Source organism: Ochotona curzoniae, unplaced genomic scaffold (genome assembly GCF_017591425.1).
Source record: "Ochotona curzoniae isolate NIBS_2020 unplaced genomic scaffold, NIBS_Ocur_1.0 scaffold_4701, whole genome shotgun sequence".
Classification (NCBI taxonomy): domain Eukaryota; kingdom Metazoa; phylum Chordata; class Mammalia; order Lagomorpha; family Ochotonidae; genus Ochotona; species Ochotona curzoniae.
Genome location: NW_024467122.1, coordinates 35185131 through 35200410, shown reverse-complemented (window position 1 = coordinate 35200410; position 15280 = coordinate 35185131). Strand labels below are relative to the sequence as shown.

The 15280-nt window shown below is 36.7% G+C and overlaps 1 protein-coding gene across 2 annotated transcripts in view; it reads right to left on the bottom strand.

Moving 5' to 3' along the window:
- The window catches only part of PRKD1 (protein kinase D1), a 280136-nt gene that overhangs the window by 30552 nt on the left and 234304 nt on the right, over window positions 1–15280 (bottom strand). For both annotated transcript variants that reach the window (XM_040968763.1, XM_040968764.1), the window contains one exon: window positions 14869–14975. In XM_040968763.1, coding sequence (XP_040824697.1) covers window positions 14869–14975 — 107 coding nt within the window. The remainder of the gene's footprint in view (window positions 1–14868; window positions 14976–15280) is intronic.

Sequence of the window (15280 nt, the reverse complement as noted above, 5' to 3'; positions counted from 1 at the left end):
AGCTGTAAAGCAGCTATGGTAGTATACTTATTATCTAGGGATTCTGTTAACTGCACCATATATAGAAGTCTGTAGTATTTGGTTTGACTATATATATTTTATGTTTACAGCAGAAAACCAAGGTTTTTGTTTCTGGAACTGAGGGAAGGAGTTCACAAACATCTACAGTAAGAATTATGTAATATTGATACTGCTGTTTAAATATACTCCACAGTAAAGCGAATGGTATAAAGAAGTCCGTGTACTTATAACACAACTTAAACAAGTATACATATTTGCTAATCTTGGTACATCTTCACCTTCATACACTAACTTCTTGTTTGATATACAAATATTTCAAGATGGAAGAAAATATGAACTTGTGAAGAGTAACAAGGATTCATACTTTATTGGGAATTGGAATAATTTCAAATTATACAAATTAAAAAACAAAAAGAACAATTAAGAAAATAATACTAGTGTTTTTCTTTCATTAAAGAATGGAAAACAGGGCCTGGTGAGATGACTCAGTGGCTAAATCCTAACCTTGGTTTGCAAGGGATCCCATGTGGGTACCAGTTTGTGTCCTGGCTGCTCCACTACCCATCCAGTTTTCTGCTTGTGTCCTGGGAAAGCAGAAGAGGATGGCCCAAAGTTTTAGCACCCTGCATCCATGTGGGAGACCCGGAAGGAGCTCCTGGCTTTGAATAGGCTCAGCTACGGCCGTTGGGGCCACTTGAGGAGTGAACAGAAGTTGTTTCTCTTTGTTGCACCTTTTCTCTGTAAATTTGCCTTGCAATAAAATAAATAAATAAATCTTTTAAAAAAAAAGAATGGAAGACAAACTAAGGTATTAAGATCTTGCTCACATTACAAAACAAACATTACAATTCACTGACAGTTTTCTATTAGTGGTCTCAAAAGACAAATTTCCCATTTCTTTCCTGTCCTGATATACAGAGTTGTTCAAAAAGTTGTGAGAAAATGTATATTAATAAAAAATATGCATGGATATCAGTTTTTCTGCCACCAAATCACCTTTTCTTTTAATTCCACTTGTTTAGAAACTTTTGAGCTATTCTCATATGATGGAATGCTTTTGAGGTATTCTCATATAAGGGAATGCTGAATTAATAGGCAGGGGAGCATCCTTAACTGCTTTCTCTCAGAGCAGTTAAGAGATGAGACCCAAATTACACAGAATTTTTCTCATGGATGTTTGCTTTTCTCTCTTTCCTGTTGAAGATAAGCCTCTGGAGTTCACAGAAATAAGTTTAAGAAGAGATTTTATTGTAATTTTTTGCCATCACTGGGCATCCTTGCTGTTTTTAAACCTAAAATGATGACCCTGGTGCACTTATTCCATTAATGAAATAGGCCTGTGCTGCACCATGTGACATTCCAAAAAATCAATACAGTGGGCAGTTGCGTGTGTGTGAACATGTTCCCATTTCAATTAAATAGGCTCGTGCTTTTAGCAGTTATGCAGAGGTAGGGAACCTATATTCTACCAGGAATCACTTGGATAATTACAACATCATTCTCGGCACTACATACTTATTGACTTAATAATTAGTCTGCTATAGACTTACTGAATTTTGAGTCCCACCTGTGGTAGGTTCCAACGAAATGATTTAATGGTCCTTACATTGAGCCCAAATTGCACATTTCTTAAGTTTGATTTAAAGGCTACCTTATTTCAGGAAATTTCAAAATCTTAGAAACACACTGATATTATATTGGAACAAAATAGTTACCATACATTCTCAGAAGGATAAATGCACAAAATGGTACTTCAACCAGATCAGATTATAATAGTCTGTTTTAGTGTGAATAAGCGTCACTGGCTGACATTTAGATAAATGAAGCTGTAATCAAATTTAATGCATTGAATTCTAGGAATTCAGAAATACTCAGATCATTCCTGATAAAAAATTGTCTACTCATATTATCTATTGGAAATGAATGTAATTGTACTTTTGTTGCTGCAGTAATTAGCACAGATGATCCCAGTTTAATACAGTTTGCAATTCCATGGCAGAAATATTTATTTGAAGCATCTCTACTAATTGTTAATAACAATAGATACGTTATGCTCTGATAGCAACTAAGGCAAATTTTAGGTAGCTAGCTTGCAATAAAAAGAATTGGCTAGTGATTTAGAAAATTCTCAAGTTGGCTGTAATTCTTCTGCATTCTATTGAATAAATTGTCCCAACAGAAATAAACAGGGGAGAGAATTCATTTGCAGCAAAGTATCACTTGAGTCCTTTACTCATGTATATCCATAACCTAGCCACACGTTTCTCATTCTTCACTTCAACAATTCTGGAGATGACTCAACCTAGATTTAGACTGCAGAGTTTCTGCAGACACATGAAAAACAGTGACTTCTCTTTATCAATAAAAGCTATTGAAAGTAGAGAGAAGAGGCATGAACAGATATAGTCCACCTCATCATCTCCCACATTGTCATTAGCCTTTCTTGACTTTTTAGTGTACAGGAATAGTATAAAGTGTATGATATTTTCCACCTACCACAAGATACTCCTCAAATTAGCAGTATGAATGAAAAATTATAAAAACAAATCTATCAAGACAATGAGATCATCAATTACATATGGAAGAGAATATTTGCAAAAGATATAGCTGATAAAAGACTATTTTCAAAAATATATAAAGGACTCCTAAGAACAATATGAAAATTAAAAAAAATCAAAAAGTGGATTAGACTTTAACAGATAACCTCACCAACGGATACACAACAGATATGTCAGATGTTATCAATGAAGTATAAACTAAAACATGAAATAATGCTACTGATCTATTGGAGTCACCACAATCTGGATTAGCAACAATACTAACACTAAACAAGAGTGTGAGCAGGAGAAAGTGTCACTCATTGTTATAATAATGCAAAAATGGCACAACTACTTTGGAAGACAACTTAAAGTGCTTTTCGCACAAACCAAACATGCTTAACATAAAATGTAGCAATGATTCTTCTTGGTATTTACCTATAGGAAACAAAAATTGTGTCCAAGCAAAACAGGCACATGAATATTCAGACCTGCTTTTATTCGTAATTGCCCAAACTTAGAAGTAACCAAGATGTCTTTGAGTAGGTCAATAGACAAACGGTAATACATTAAGATAAGGGCATTTTATTCAGTGATCAAAATAAATGAGCTATCAAGTCATGAAACAACATGGGGAAAAACTTAAAGTACTAAGTGACAGAAAGGAATCTGAAAAGGCTACATACGGTGTGACTTCAATTGTATGATGCTCTGAAAAAGACAAAACTAAGAGAACATAAAAGTCCAGTGATGGCCAGGGTTCAATATGAAGAACACAATGGATTTTTTGAGCAGTGAAAATATTCCATATGATATGACAATAAGATGCCTGTTATTATATATTTACCTAAACCCACAGATTGTTCAATATCAAGAGTAAATAAACCGCAGTGAGCTTTGGGTGGCATGATGTGTCAACACAGACTCATCAGTTGGAACAAAACCACCACTCTGATGGGATTTGCTCCTAAGTCAGGAAACTGTACAATTGTACAGGAAATCTCTGTTCTTTGCTGTTAATTTTGCTGTGAACCTAAAATTGCTGTCAGAGAGCATGAGGGAAGAGTAAAAGAAAGAGAAACACAGACACACATGAGGAGGTGGGGTAGAGAGAGAAAACAGAGAGAGAGAGAGATGCACTTGCTAATTCACAACCCAAATGTCTGCAATGATTGGGGCTGGGCCAAGAACTCCATCCAGGTCTTTCATGTAGGTGGCAGGGGTCCAAGCACTTGGGGCATCTTCTGCTGCTTTTAATGCTTTAGCCAAGAGCTGTCACAAAAGCGAAGTGGCTGATTCTCTCTAATTGTACTTACAGGTTGCTACCAGCATCACAAGTAGTAGCTTAACTCACTGTACCAAAATGCCAACCCAGTTTCTGGTATTAATATCTGCATACAGCGGAATCTAGTATTGTTAAGCTGAGGACAGTGATTTATACCACAGGAATTCTAGAAAGACTGTCACACAGCAAGAAGCTTGTGTGAGTCACAGTGCCCACCTGTCAATTCTTAATCAAAGTCAGAATTTCAAGTTGAATTTAGACAAAGTGACGCACTATTTAAGAAAAAAATAACAAAATCTACCATAATAAAAAATGTTCAATGTATTTTTAAAAATATCGTCGTTAAGGAACATTCCAACCATCAGATATCACCCTTGTCTCTTCTTCATGCCAGTACTGGGTTTGCAATATTGGAAGACAAGAGTTAAATAATAAAAGAGAAATTGGAAATTGTGTGTAAAGGTGTTTTCACATACTTTAAAGTTGAAAAACAACCATGCATGTTTAGTCTAGTGGTTAAGATATCTGCACAACATATATGCATGTCTGTTTGATACTTGGGTCCAGCTTCCTATGAACACAGGTCCTAGTAGGCAGCAGCAACAGCTCAAGTCACTGGATTCCTGTCACCCACGCTGAAGACCTGGATGTGCTCAGGGTTCCCAGATTTGGCTCCAAACCAGAGGTCTACTGTTTAGGGAACTTATCATCAAGCTACCTATTTGTTTCTGTTTCACAGATAAATAAACCCATACAAATTTTTAAGTTTGAAAATATATCAAATATATAATTTTTGCCTGTTTGGTATGAATTCATAGGAAAAATGTCTGGAATGTCTTAAAAATGGTCTGTTAATATATCCTGATGAGAAGCACTAATACAAGAATCTAATGTAGTCTTGGTAATATATTATTTAGTATATCAATTATTTCAGTTTTTTAAAAGGTTTATAAATTTATTTGAAAGGCAAGGTTACAGAGAGTGGGAGGTATACACAGAGAAAGGAAGAGACAGAGAGATACAAAGATAGAGCAAGTGAGTGAGAGACAGAAATCTTCCATTCACTGGCTCACTCCCCAAATGGACACAACAGCCAGGGCTGAAGCAAAGCTGGGTCAAGGTTCTTCTGGGTTTCCCATTTCAGTTCAGGGGCCCAAGCACTTAGACCATCTTCTGTTGATCTGTAAGGCATGTTAACAGGGAGCTGGAGTGTAAATAGAGTAGCCAGGACTTGAACTGGTACCCATGTGGGATGCATGTGCTGCATGTGGTGGCTTAACATGCTACACCACACACAGCTACTGCTCCTAATTTGTAATTGTTAAAATATCATATCACTGTGGTCCAGCTTCCACACTTAGATGGTAGGACTCTAGGAAGCATGCCATTCTTACTTAATGCTAAATGATCTGTGGACACATACAATTCTGCAGATGCATTACATACCAGTTAATGACAACTAAAATAAGCATTCAAAGTCTTTCAGATACAGGTTTGGAATATAGAACATTATGAATAAAAGGATGAAATAGTAGTGTATTACTTTTGTGGCAAGTTTAAGTTCTTAAACTTAAGTCTTAATCATGAGACTTAATCTTTAATAACTGAAAGCTCACAATCATCTCTAAGATGTAGATGACCTGTATCGAGCACACATCATGTTCCCAACAGTATTAATGAAGGAAATTTCTTTTTCCTTTCTGGAAGGAAATCTGAAGATTAGCACTCTTTCAGAATATGCTAGGAAACACTAGTTTAAAAATAACATTGAATAACATGTTTCCACAAATATTCATACAAGGCAAATACACTAGGTTAGCATGTTTGAATTCTACAAATAAGGAAGCCAGTTTCAGGAATATCTACTAAAAAGCAGGAAAGTTTTCACTTGGAACTTGGCCTTTTGACACCACATTTTCACTGGCTGTAACTTCTGACATACCTAATATCTATCTGGATATTATCTTAAACTTATTTTATTTTCCTCATGATCCTTATTTTCTTTTTCTCTGCTTTAGAAACATATGTGTATATACACAATCTACGGGCTTTATTTCTTCAAATACGCACAAGACAACAAGATTACTCTAAAGCTGCAAAACATTTACTGCTTAAGTAATTTCATAAAAATTCTTCATGCAGTAAAATAACAAGAAATATTTAATGAACCATGAGTGTAATAATAGAGGAAACAATAGAAGTAAAAATCCACCTCACCGTATACACCAAAAAAATAAAAGCATCTACAGTTTTTGTATCTTTTTGTTTAGAAAGGACTAATTTCATCATGGCTTTACAAAAGTCGCTGCTTTGTGGAAGTTTTCATTTTTCCAACTTACACCTAGCAATATTATTCTCTGATTTTCCATCATGGCTATCTTGTCTCCACCTACTCTTGATCATCTGTAAGATATTTATATTCAGTCTTACTCCATGAGGATAAATTACAAAGTTTATTTTAGATAAAATGAAATGGGAATGAAAAGATTCTTTATTTTCCTGTTGGCAAAATCTTTACCCCTTTAGTTCTTGTAGCTGTGGCTGTACAATTCAATCAATAAATAATGGGAGTGTTCGCCAGAGAACAATCATTATACACAGGGCATGTTCAGCTCCACAATAGGTTTTGAGTAAATCATAAACTTTGTAATTACGAAAGTGCTTTTCCAGGGAATCTAACATCATGTTATCTATCTTGTCCTGTGAACTTGTTATCAAAGGAGTAATACAGAGAGGAGGAGAGACAGGGAGGAAGATCTTCCGTCCAACGATTCACTCCCCAAGTGAGCGCAACGGCCGATGCTATGCCGATCTGAAGCCAGGATCCAGGAACTTCTTCCACGTATCCCACACAGGTGCAGGGTCCCAAAGCTTTGGGCCATCCTCGACTGCTTTCTCAGGCCACAAGCAGGGAGCTGGATGGGAAGTGGGTCTGCTGGGATTAGAACCAGTGCCCATATGGGATCCTGGCGCGTTCAAGGCAAGGACCTTAGCTGCTAGGCCACGCCTCCGGGCCCTAGATGATCTTTTTTGAGGAAAAATGAGTCCATTCAAAGGGAGATAGAAAGTCCAACAAGGAGAAACAAGATGGCAGAATAGGGTAAGGACACGTTTAAACGGACAGAAAATCATTTAATCAGGATGAAGCAGAGAGGACATATTCAAGGAAGTAGGAGAGGACAGAACAACAGCAGAGGGGTACCTGGAGACTGACAGACACGGGAAAGCAGTGGAAACAACGGTGTGGTGTTGCAGTGACTGATACTCCAGCACAGCGATCTGAACTCTACCAGCAGCCGGAGCTTCACCAGCAACCAGGTGGGAAGGGACTTGGGAGCTTGGGAGGTGAATCCAGACAAAGAGCTGTCCGTCCTGCTGGTCCGTTTGATTTGACCAGGAGCAGAGACAAAGCAACAGATCACAGACGGGCAGTGTGAGAACAGGGTGGATTTCACCACCCTGTCTGCCATCCTAGAGCCATTTTGCATAACGAGGCAAAGGCAAGGGAAATGACTGAGCATGCGCTGAGCTGGGAGTGAACTCATTGCTGACTCGGTGAACTGCAGCAACGTGGCATTCTACGGGTTCCACCCAAGCCAGGTCTGGGTAGCCCTCAGATGACGGCCAGCAGATCAAGAACTCTAGAAGTGGTACGTCGGGCGCCATTTTGTACACTGTGGCAATAGCTTTAGGATTGCAGGGGATAACAGTGAGCTGCCTATGTGCTGATTTTGCAAGAACTGGCTGAGTTCAACGTATTGTACTGATCCCACAGGAAAATAATAACAACTATGGCATCGTACGGGTCAAAATAGGTCCGTGTGGCACTCAGACCTAGCATCCAACAAGTTCTGACAAGATTAGCGCCACCAACAACCTAACTAAATAGGACACCTGGTGTCTCCCTAATCCTGGGACCTGATCTAACTGGAAGTGGGAGAAGGGTTGCAGATATAATGGTTCAGCCTCAGCACGGTACCACAGGAGGAAGAGAGTGGTGAGCCAAGAACTGGGGCTGTGGAGACCACAGTGGAAATCTAACATAAGTACCCAGACCTGGAACTCGCTGGAGGTTGTGGGACAAGTGGCTGCCGCTGCCAGGAAAAAGTTGTATACCAACTGCAATAAGTAAAATCGTATTGTATACCTGTGGGTGACACAGCTTAGAAACCTGTCCCAAAAAGAAAACTCTGCTAACCAGAAGTCCAATGATTAAGAGCAAAAGAAGAGACAAAGGCACAATGAATATTACCGAAGACTCCCCTGCAAAGGTGGAAAAACCCTATGCCAATCTCAGAGTTAACTGAGAAAGACATCAAGAAAATGGAGCATACAGAATTCATAAAACTCATTTTAAAGCTTCTGATGAAAAATGAGAAACATATCCAAGAGTTCAAAGAAGTTAAGGAAGCAATAAAGCAAATCAAGGCTGAGATATCAGAAATTAAGAACATAGTAGAGCAAATAAAAAGTACAATGGAGAGTCTCCAAAATAGACTCAAGGAGGCAGAAGAAAGAATCTCAGAATTGGAAGATAATTCCTGTCATCAGGGAAAACCAACAAAAAGCTGGAAACGGAGCTGGATTTGGCCAAAAAAGTATTCAAGAATTGAAAGATACTATTAAGAGGCCTAACGTAAAAGAGTTATGGGAGTCCCAGAAGGTGCAGAAAGAGAAGCTGAGTTTGTAAATGTATTCAATGAAATAATAAAGGAAAATTTCCTTAATCTGGAGAAAGAATTGGAAAACAACATCCAGGAGGGGCACAGACTCACAACAAGGTTGATCAAAAGCAATCTTCACCAAGACAAATCATAAGCTCTCTTCAATTGAACATAAGGAAATGATCCTTGAATGCGCATGTGAAAAAAGTCAATTGACATGTAAAGGAATGCCAATTAAATTCACTGGAGACCTCTCACAGGAAACTCTACAGGCAAAAAGAGAATGGAGCAACGTATTCCAGATTCTAAAAGAAAAAAAATTGTCAGCCCAGGATAACATATCCAGAAAAGCTTTCTTTCATATTTGAAAATGAAATAAAATTCTTTCACAGTAAAGAAAAGTTAAAAGAATTCGCCTCTTCCAACCCTGCCCTACAAAGGATACTTAAAGATGTTCTCTTGACAGAGAAGAGGAATAGCACCAAGCAAAACCAAAGGCAAATGGTAAGAACATCCCAGTAAAATGACAACAGAAGACTAAACCAATGAAAAACCCATTCCTAAAATGACAGGACTACATTATCATCCATATATATTAAACTCTGAAAGTAAATGGCTTAAGATGAATCAAATGTCATAGATTAATAGACTGGATTAAAAAAACAAAACAACATCTTTTTATTGTCTAGAAGAGACACATTTCGCCAACAAAATCTGTGGAAACTATATCACATGGATTTTGTTGTGTTCTGTTGGTTTCATCTCTTCAAAACACTTTCTTCTGATTAAATCATTCAGTGACTCGTAGATCATACAGCAGCATCATTTTCTTCGAGTAGGTTCTTGATTTTCATCTCTTCAGTTACATGTTAGGCATTTTGTAGCATGTTATTTAACTTCATGGTGTTGTTATTTTCTTTTTTTTTTCCCTGATGTTGATTTTGTTTTGTGGCTTTTATTGAAGAGGATGTATAGTAGCTGTGTAATGGATACTGTCATATCTAGTAATATGTCATTTAACTTGATGGCATTGTAAATTTCTATTTTTCTTTTTATTGTTGATTTTGTACTATGACTTTTCATTTAAGGGAATGAACAGTAGCTGTGAAATGGAGACTAACATCCAGATGTGAGGAGACAATATAGTATGCATTTCTACTTCCAGACAAAGATGGACTTGCAATGAAATTGTGTGCTATATCTTGACAATAGGATGCTGGATTCTCTGCCATTGTCCATGCCTGCAATGATGGACATATGACTGTGTATGAAGAACTATATTTTGGTAATGATATAGAGGAACTAGGTGGGAGGGAGGGAATTGGGGAGGGGATAAGGGAAATGCCAGGAGCCTATGGAACTGTATCACAAAATGATAATAATAATAATAAAATAAAATTGCATTATATAAATGAAGGAAGTGTTGGATGATTCAGTATTTTTACTAATGATGCGAAAGGGTTGTAGCCCAAGAAACTTGAAGAATAAAAACAACAGACAAAACGATAATTAGAAGCTTCTCATGGGGAAGGACATTAGGATGAAATATTTGGTTTTAGCCAGTTGATTTGGGTAAGAATGGCAGCGCAAAGATGTCGTAAGGACAGAAGCTGAAAGATCAGCCACTAAGAGCTATGTTGAGGGATGGCTTGTGAAAAGATGACAGATGGTTCTTACTATAGGTAACCTCACTGCAAGAAGGAGCTCCAAATGAATTTGAAGGTTTAGCTGGAAGGAGGAGAAAGCTTAGCAAGAGGAACCAGGAGCTACAGCGACAAATGCCAAGCATGTGTAGGAGTGAAGGCAGGAGTGAGATTAAAAAGGAACAAGGCATCTACACAGCTGAAGGACTGAGATTGGTCAATAGGGATCAAGACTAAACACTTACCAAACAATGAGTTTAGAAGAAGCAGAAACTAGGGAATGACACAAAGGGCCAGGAATCTTGTTTAAGAAATGTGTGTCTATTCTTTATCTAAATCATAAACTTCATGTGTTTTTTCCACACGGTTTGTAGTCTTTACTCAATTATATCTATGATTCCAAAATGCTTCCATGCATTATAGAAGATGAGAGCTAGTAATATTCCTTATATAGCAAAATAAAGTTTCATGTCAAGAAAAGGAAAAAATTAATAGTATGTCAATACTATTAGGTTTACAGGACTTATTCTAAAGGTTTTAATGTATTGTGATATTAGAAATGACTTTTTGGGGCCCGGCATGGTTGCCTAGCGGCTAAAGTCCTCGCCTTGCATGCCACCAGGATCCCAAAGGGGCACCAGTTTGAATCCTGGCAGCCCTGCTTCCCAGCCAGTTACCTGCTTGTGGCCTGGGAAATCAGTCAAGGACAGGCCAAAGCTTTGGGACCCTGCAGCCACGTGAGACACCCATAAGAGGCTCCTGGCTTCGGATTGACACAGCTCCAGTCATTGCAGGGGCTTGAGGATTGGATCAATGGACAGAAGATCTGCTCTTTGTATATCTAACTTTTTAATAAAAATAAAATAAATCTTAAAAAAGGAAAGAAATTACTATTTGTTACATTAATACTATTTACATTATGATTTACACTTTTAAATGTTACTAAGATACAATTATATATTCCTATGAAGGTCAGGTTTTTTTTTTGTAATGTACCTACTAATAAAATAGTTATCTCTTTATTATTACTTTGTTGACATGAAAAAATTCAAATAGACATATAAATAAAGTCTTTTGGGAATTTTATGAGCAAGTTAACATACCCATGACTTAATACCCTCCTGGAATATAAATAATAATGAGGTATTTACAGATCGTGATAACAGAGCTTTTCTAGGTGATATAAATGATATGTCTTAAGATTCACTCTTGCCTTAACTCCATCTACTCAAAACGTGTAAGAGTACCAGGAGAGTTACATAGGGAAAATGAAATGGAAAATAGGAAAGTTTTCACTGTTTCACAAAATTCAGATTTGTACAACTTCTAAATATTCTGCCAAACTAAGATGCTGTTAAAAAATCAAAATTCACTCAGAGGACACACAGAGTTGTATGAGCAGAGCTTTAGTTCAACCGCCATTTCAACCCACAGAGTCCCCTTCTGAAGAATCAGGAGGGACCTGGAAGAACTCACTAGGTGGTAGGTACAACTTAAATTTGGGCATCAGCTTCCACAGATGGAGAACCAAAAACTAGAGGTTTTAAATATTTTAGGTGTGTTTTTATGGTCAGAGAAATCACATTTTGTTCTTCAATGAAAGAGAGTCTTTTCCATGCAACTAACTTCAATTGCAGTATTTTTTCCCGAACAAATCAGTTATTCAGACAGAATTCCTATGCCCAATCTTATCGTCTTTAGCACTTTGTCCTTTCAGAATCACAAAGCTGAATTCTTTCTTAAAAAAAATAAAATCACAAAATGAGGGCTATCACAAGCAAATCATATATAATCATTTCCAACTAATAGGCAAATGACAATTAATAACAAATTAAGTCTAGTTGAACACAATGTATGAAATCTTATGTGATTTGAAATAACTCACTGAAGAAGTATTTATTAAATATCCAATATATAAAATGAATAACTTGTCAGTATTGGGTACATAGTAGGAAAATAGAGCAAATATATTTAATCTCTGGATGTATATATCGCAATGGTATTTTAACAGTTGAAGTAAGGAGAAGAATCCAGAAAATGATAACAGGTGGGGATAAGAGCAGAAGGCAGAGCGGTAACAGGGCATGAGTAGATCACAATTTTGGATTAGCGAATGCTCATACATTTGGTGACACATGAACAGTTCATCTAAATTGATCAACTTCGCTGTCTCTGGATGTTGGATTATTGTCATTAAACAGAAGCTGATTATCTGACAGCGACAAAATGAATGAAATACTTTTTCTTATCTTTTTGTGTTCAAAAGTGGGCATGACGAATTTTCTATTTTCTGCTCTACCTAATATAAATAATCAACACTTTTATGATGTTATGAACCAAGAACCCAATTATTTGTTTAATTAAGATAAGGTTAAAATGACTCTGAGAAATTATGTGATAGGAAATTTGTTATGTGAATTTATTGAAAAGAAAAAGTAAGGTTGACACAACTTCAGACCTATGTTATCAAGGATGGCTTTTCTGTCCATGTTCTATCTACTGGACACAGCAACGCTTAGCTAATGATAGAGACTTGTATTTAGTATTTACTAGTTTGATGAATGAAACCAAGAACAATGGCGGGCATGGAGAAGGACCACGTGTATGTGATGAGGATTTTTAAGATTTCAGGCTGCCAAATGACAGACACTTAACCCTTTTGTATGTTCAAGGCATAGAATTCGATTTTTGGCCTAACCAAATTCTTTTTAGAAACATATTATATGGAAACACTTTTCCAAATGTATACTTACTGTACCTGAGTTGTCTGAATGTAAAGTTTTAGAAGAGAAGCATGTACAGGGGAAGCATTTATGCTTATGTCCATTTTGTTTTTCTACTTTGCTATATATTCAGCAGTTGACATTGTGTTGACAGACATGGTGGTGTGAATTAAAGGCCTGTGCATCAGAAAATCTGATACTTGGTGGGCTTCTGCAATTGTGGAAAAATGCTGAAAGATGTGACTATGTCAACGAGGGAAGCCTTTCCTTTTGTGTTGTGTTTCTAGCACTCAGGCTGTTTAGACTTCCTTTCTGCAAAGGAACCTGCCTTCAACAGACTACACTGGAATGGAGACTGGAGAAAAGGAGCCAATATCAAAAATCATTGTTTGCAACATTTGCACATACTACTTGCAGTTCAATGTGGACAAACTGAGAATAATTTTAGAAAAATAGTTTTTTGGTAAATGATTAGCAAATGCTCAGCCAGTTATATGTCCTAAGTTCCATGGTTATCTTCTTCCCCATGAAAGCCGAGTACACTGATGACCCCTGTGCTGCTTTGGTGCTCGAAGTGGTCAACATCATCTGTAGTCATTCTTAGGCCCCTAAAAGTCTCCATTCCTCCTCAACCCCCATGCATAGAAGGCATTTGATTTTGGCTATTTGTAAGCATGAACACTTTCAGCAAAGAAATCTTACCTTTTCCAACTTACCATGTAAAACTCATCAGCCAATTAAATGGAATGATAAAGAAATACAATCTGCTTTGTTTAGCTATCAATATGCAAATTAAATTCAGTGAATTATGAATCAAAAACTAGCTTGCATCAGTAGAAAATTATGAAAGCCATGTAAAAATTGGCATTTATCAGTACAAACTATATAGATGGTATAAATGGTATAAACTGTGTAGAACTTAAAGCCATGTCTACATTTGGCGAACAACTGTTCATTTCATTTTTGATTCACACACAGAAAATTTATTATGTAAAAAACTCATATATACTACATAATAACTTTAACTAACAAATTCTTATTAAAAAAACAAACCATTCTAAGGACGTTTCAAAAGTGTGTAGAAAATGAAATTCATTGTCAATTAATTCCATAATGTTGTATATTGATACTGAGGTTTTGTTGGGGCTTTTAACTGACCGGATCTTTACTCTGTTAGCCCTACCTTCAGACCAGAGAAGGTCTCCCCAAGAGGCCACTGAACTTATCTGGACAATAAGACGCTGAACTTTATGCTAGGCATGTGTTTGCAAGGAATGAATCTCAACTGAACTTGAACTATGGTTATGCAACAAGGTGGAGGAATCCACCATGGGGGGAGGGGTATGGGAGGGGTGGGGGGAATCCCCAGCGCCTATAAAACTGTACCACATAATACAATGTAAACAACAATAAAATTAAAAAAAAAAAAAGAAAATGAAATTCAAAGATAAGCTTATTTTGGTATAAAATTTTCAGAATGTGTATTTTTCATGAACTTTTGGATTTCCACTAAGATTAAGGAGAGGAGTCAAGCGACATGCATAGTACTAAATGGAAGTTTTCCAGAGCAAGACAAAGAGATATTAACAGAATCAAGATGATCTGACTTTACAGACATCTTCCTCCTGTACCTGATATAATGGCAGTGACATTCCCAACTCATATAATTATCACAGCATAAAGGAAGAAGGCTCAGGTAGCTTATTCATAAAGTAAAACAAAATTGTTTCAGCATGTCCACTATGAGCAAATGCTGAAACATTACTCATTTAATGAATATTCATATGTAAAACTAAATACGTTAAAACAGTAGAGCCCAGGCTCAGGAAAGATAGTACTCAGTTAGTAGTTAGAGGCTGGATCTGACTTTTCAGGTCTTATTTGGTGTTCCTAAATATCTATGCCACAGAAGTGTGCATAACAGTTCTTCATTTTATAGAAGTCAAGGAGGGGTATCTTATACCCCCAAGTGAGAACCAAAAAAAAAAAAAATACCTGTAGAATTGCAACCTCATTACGAAGCTGGCTTTCTTGTTTGGTTGGAAATCTTAATTTGTCAATGATTTTAATAGCTACATCTCTTCCTGTTTTACGATGTTTTCCTTTAAAACAAAAATGGGAAACATCAACATAATGTTATTAAGTATCTTCTGTATTTAAGGTCATCAAAACTTACAAGGACATTTATAGGAATAAAGTGTTTCATTGAATAAATTAGCATTTATGCAAGGCACTGATTTAAACCGATGAGGGCTTCATTTATTCATTTTACTATTCTAAATCAAATATGTGCTCTAATATTAGCCATGAGTTGGAACACAAAGGAAGTGAGGCAGTAAAAACCTGGTATTTTCTCATAAAATGTTTTGGTAGTCAAATATTGAGCTAATTAATACAGAAAATATGC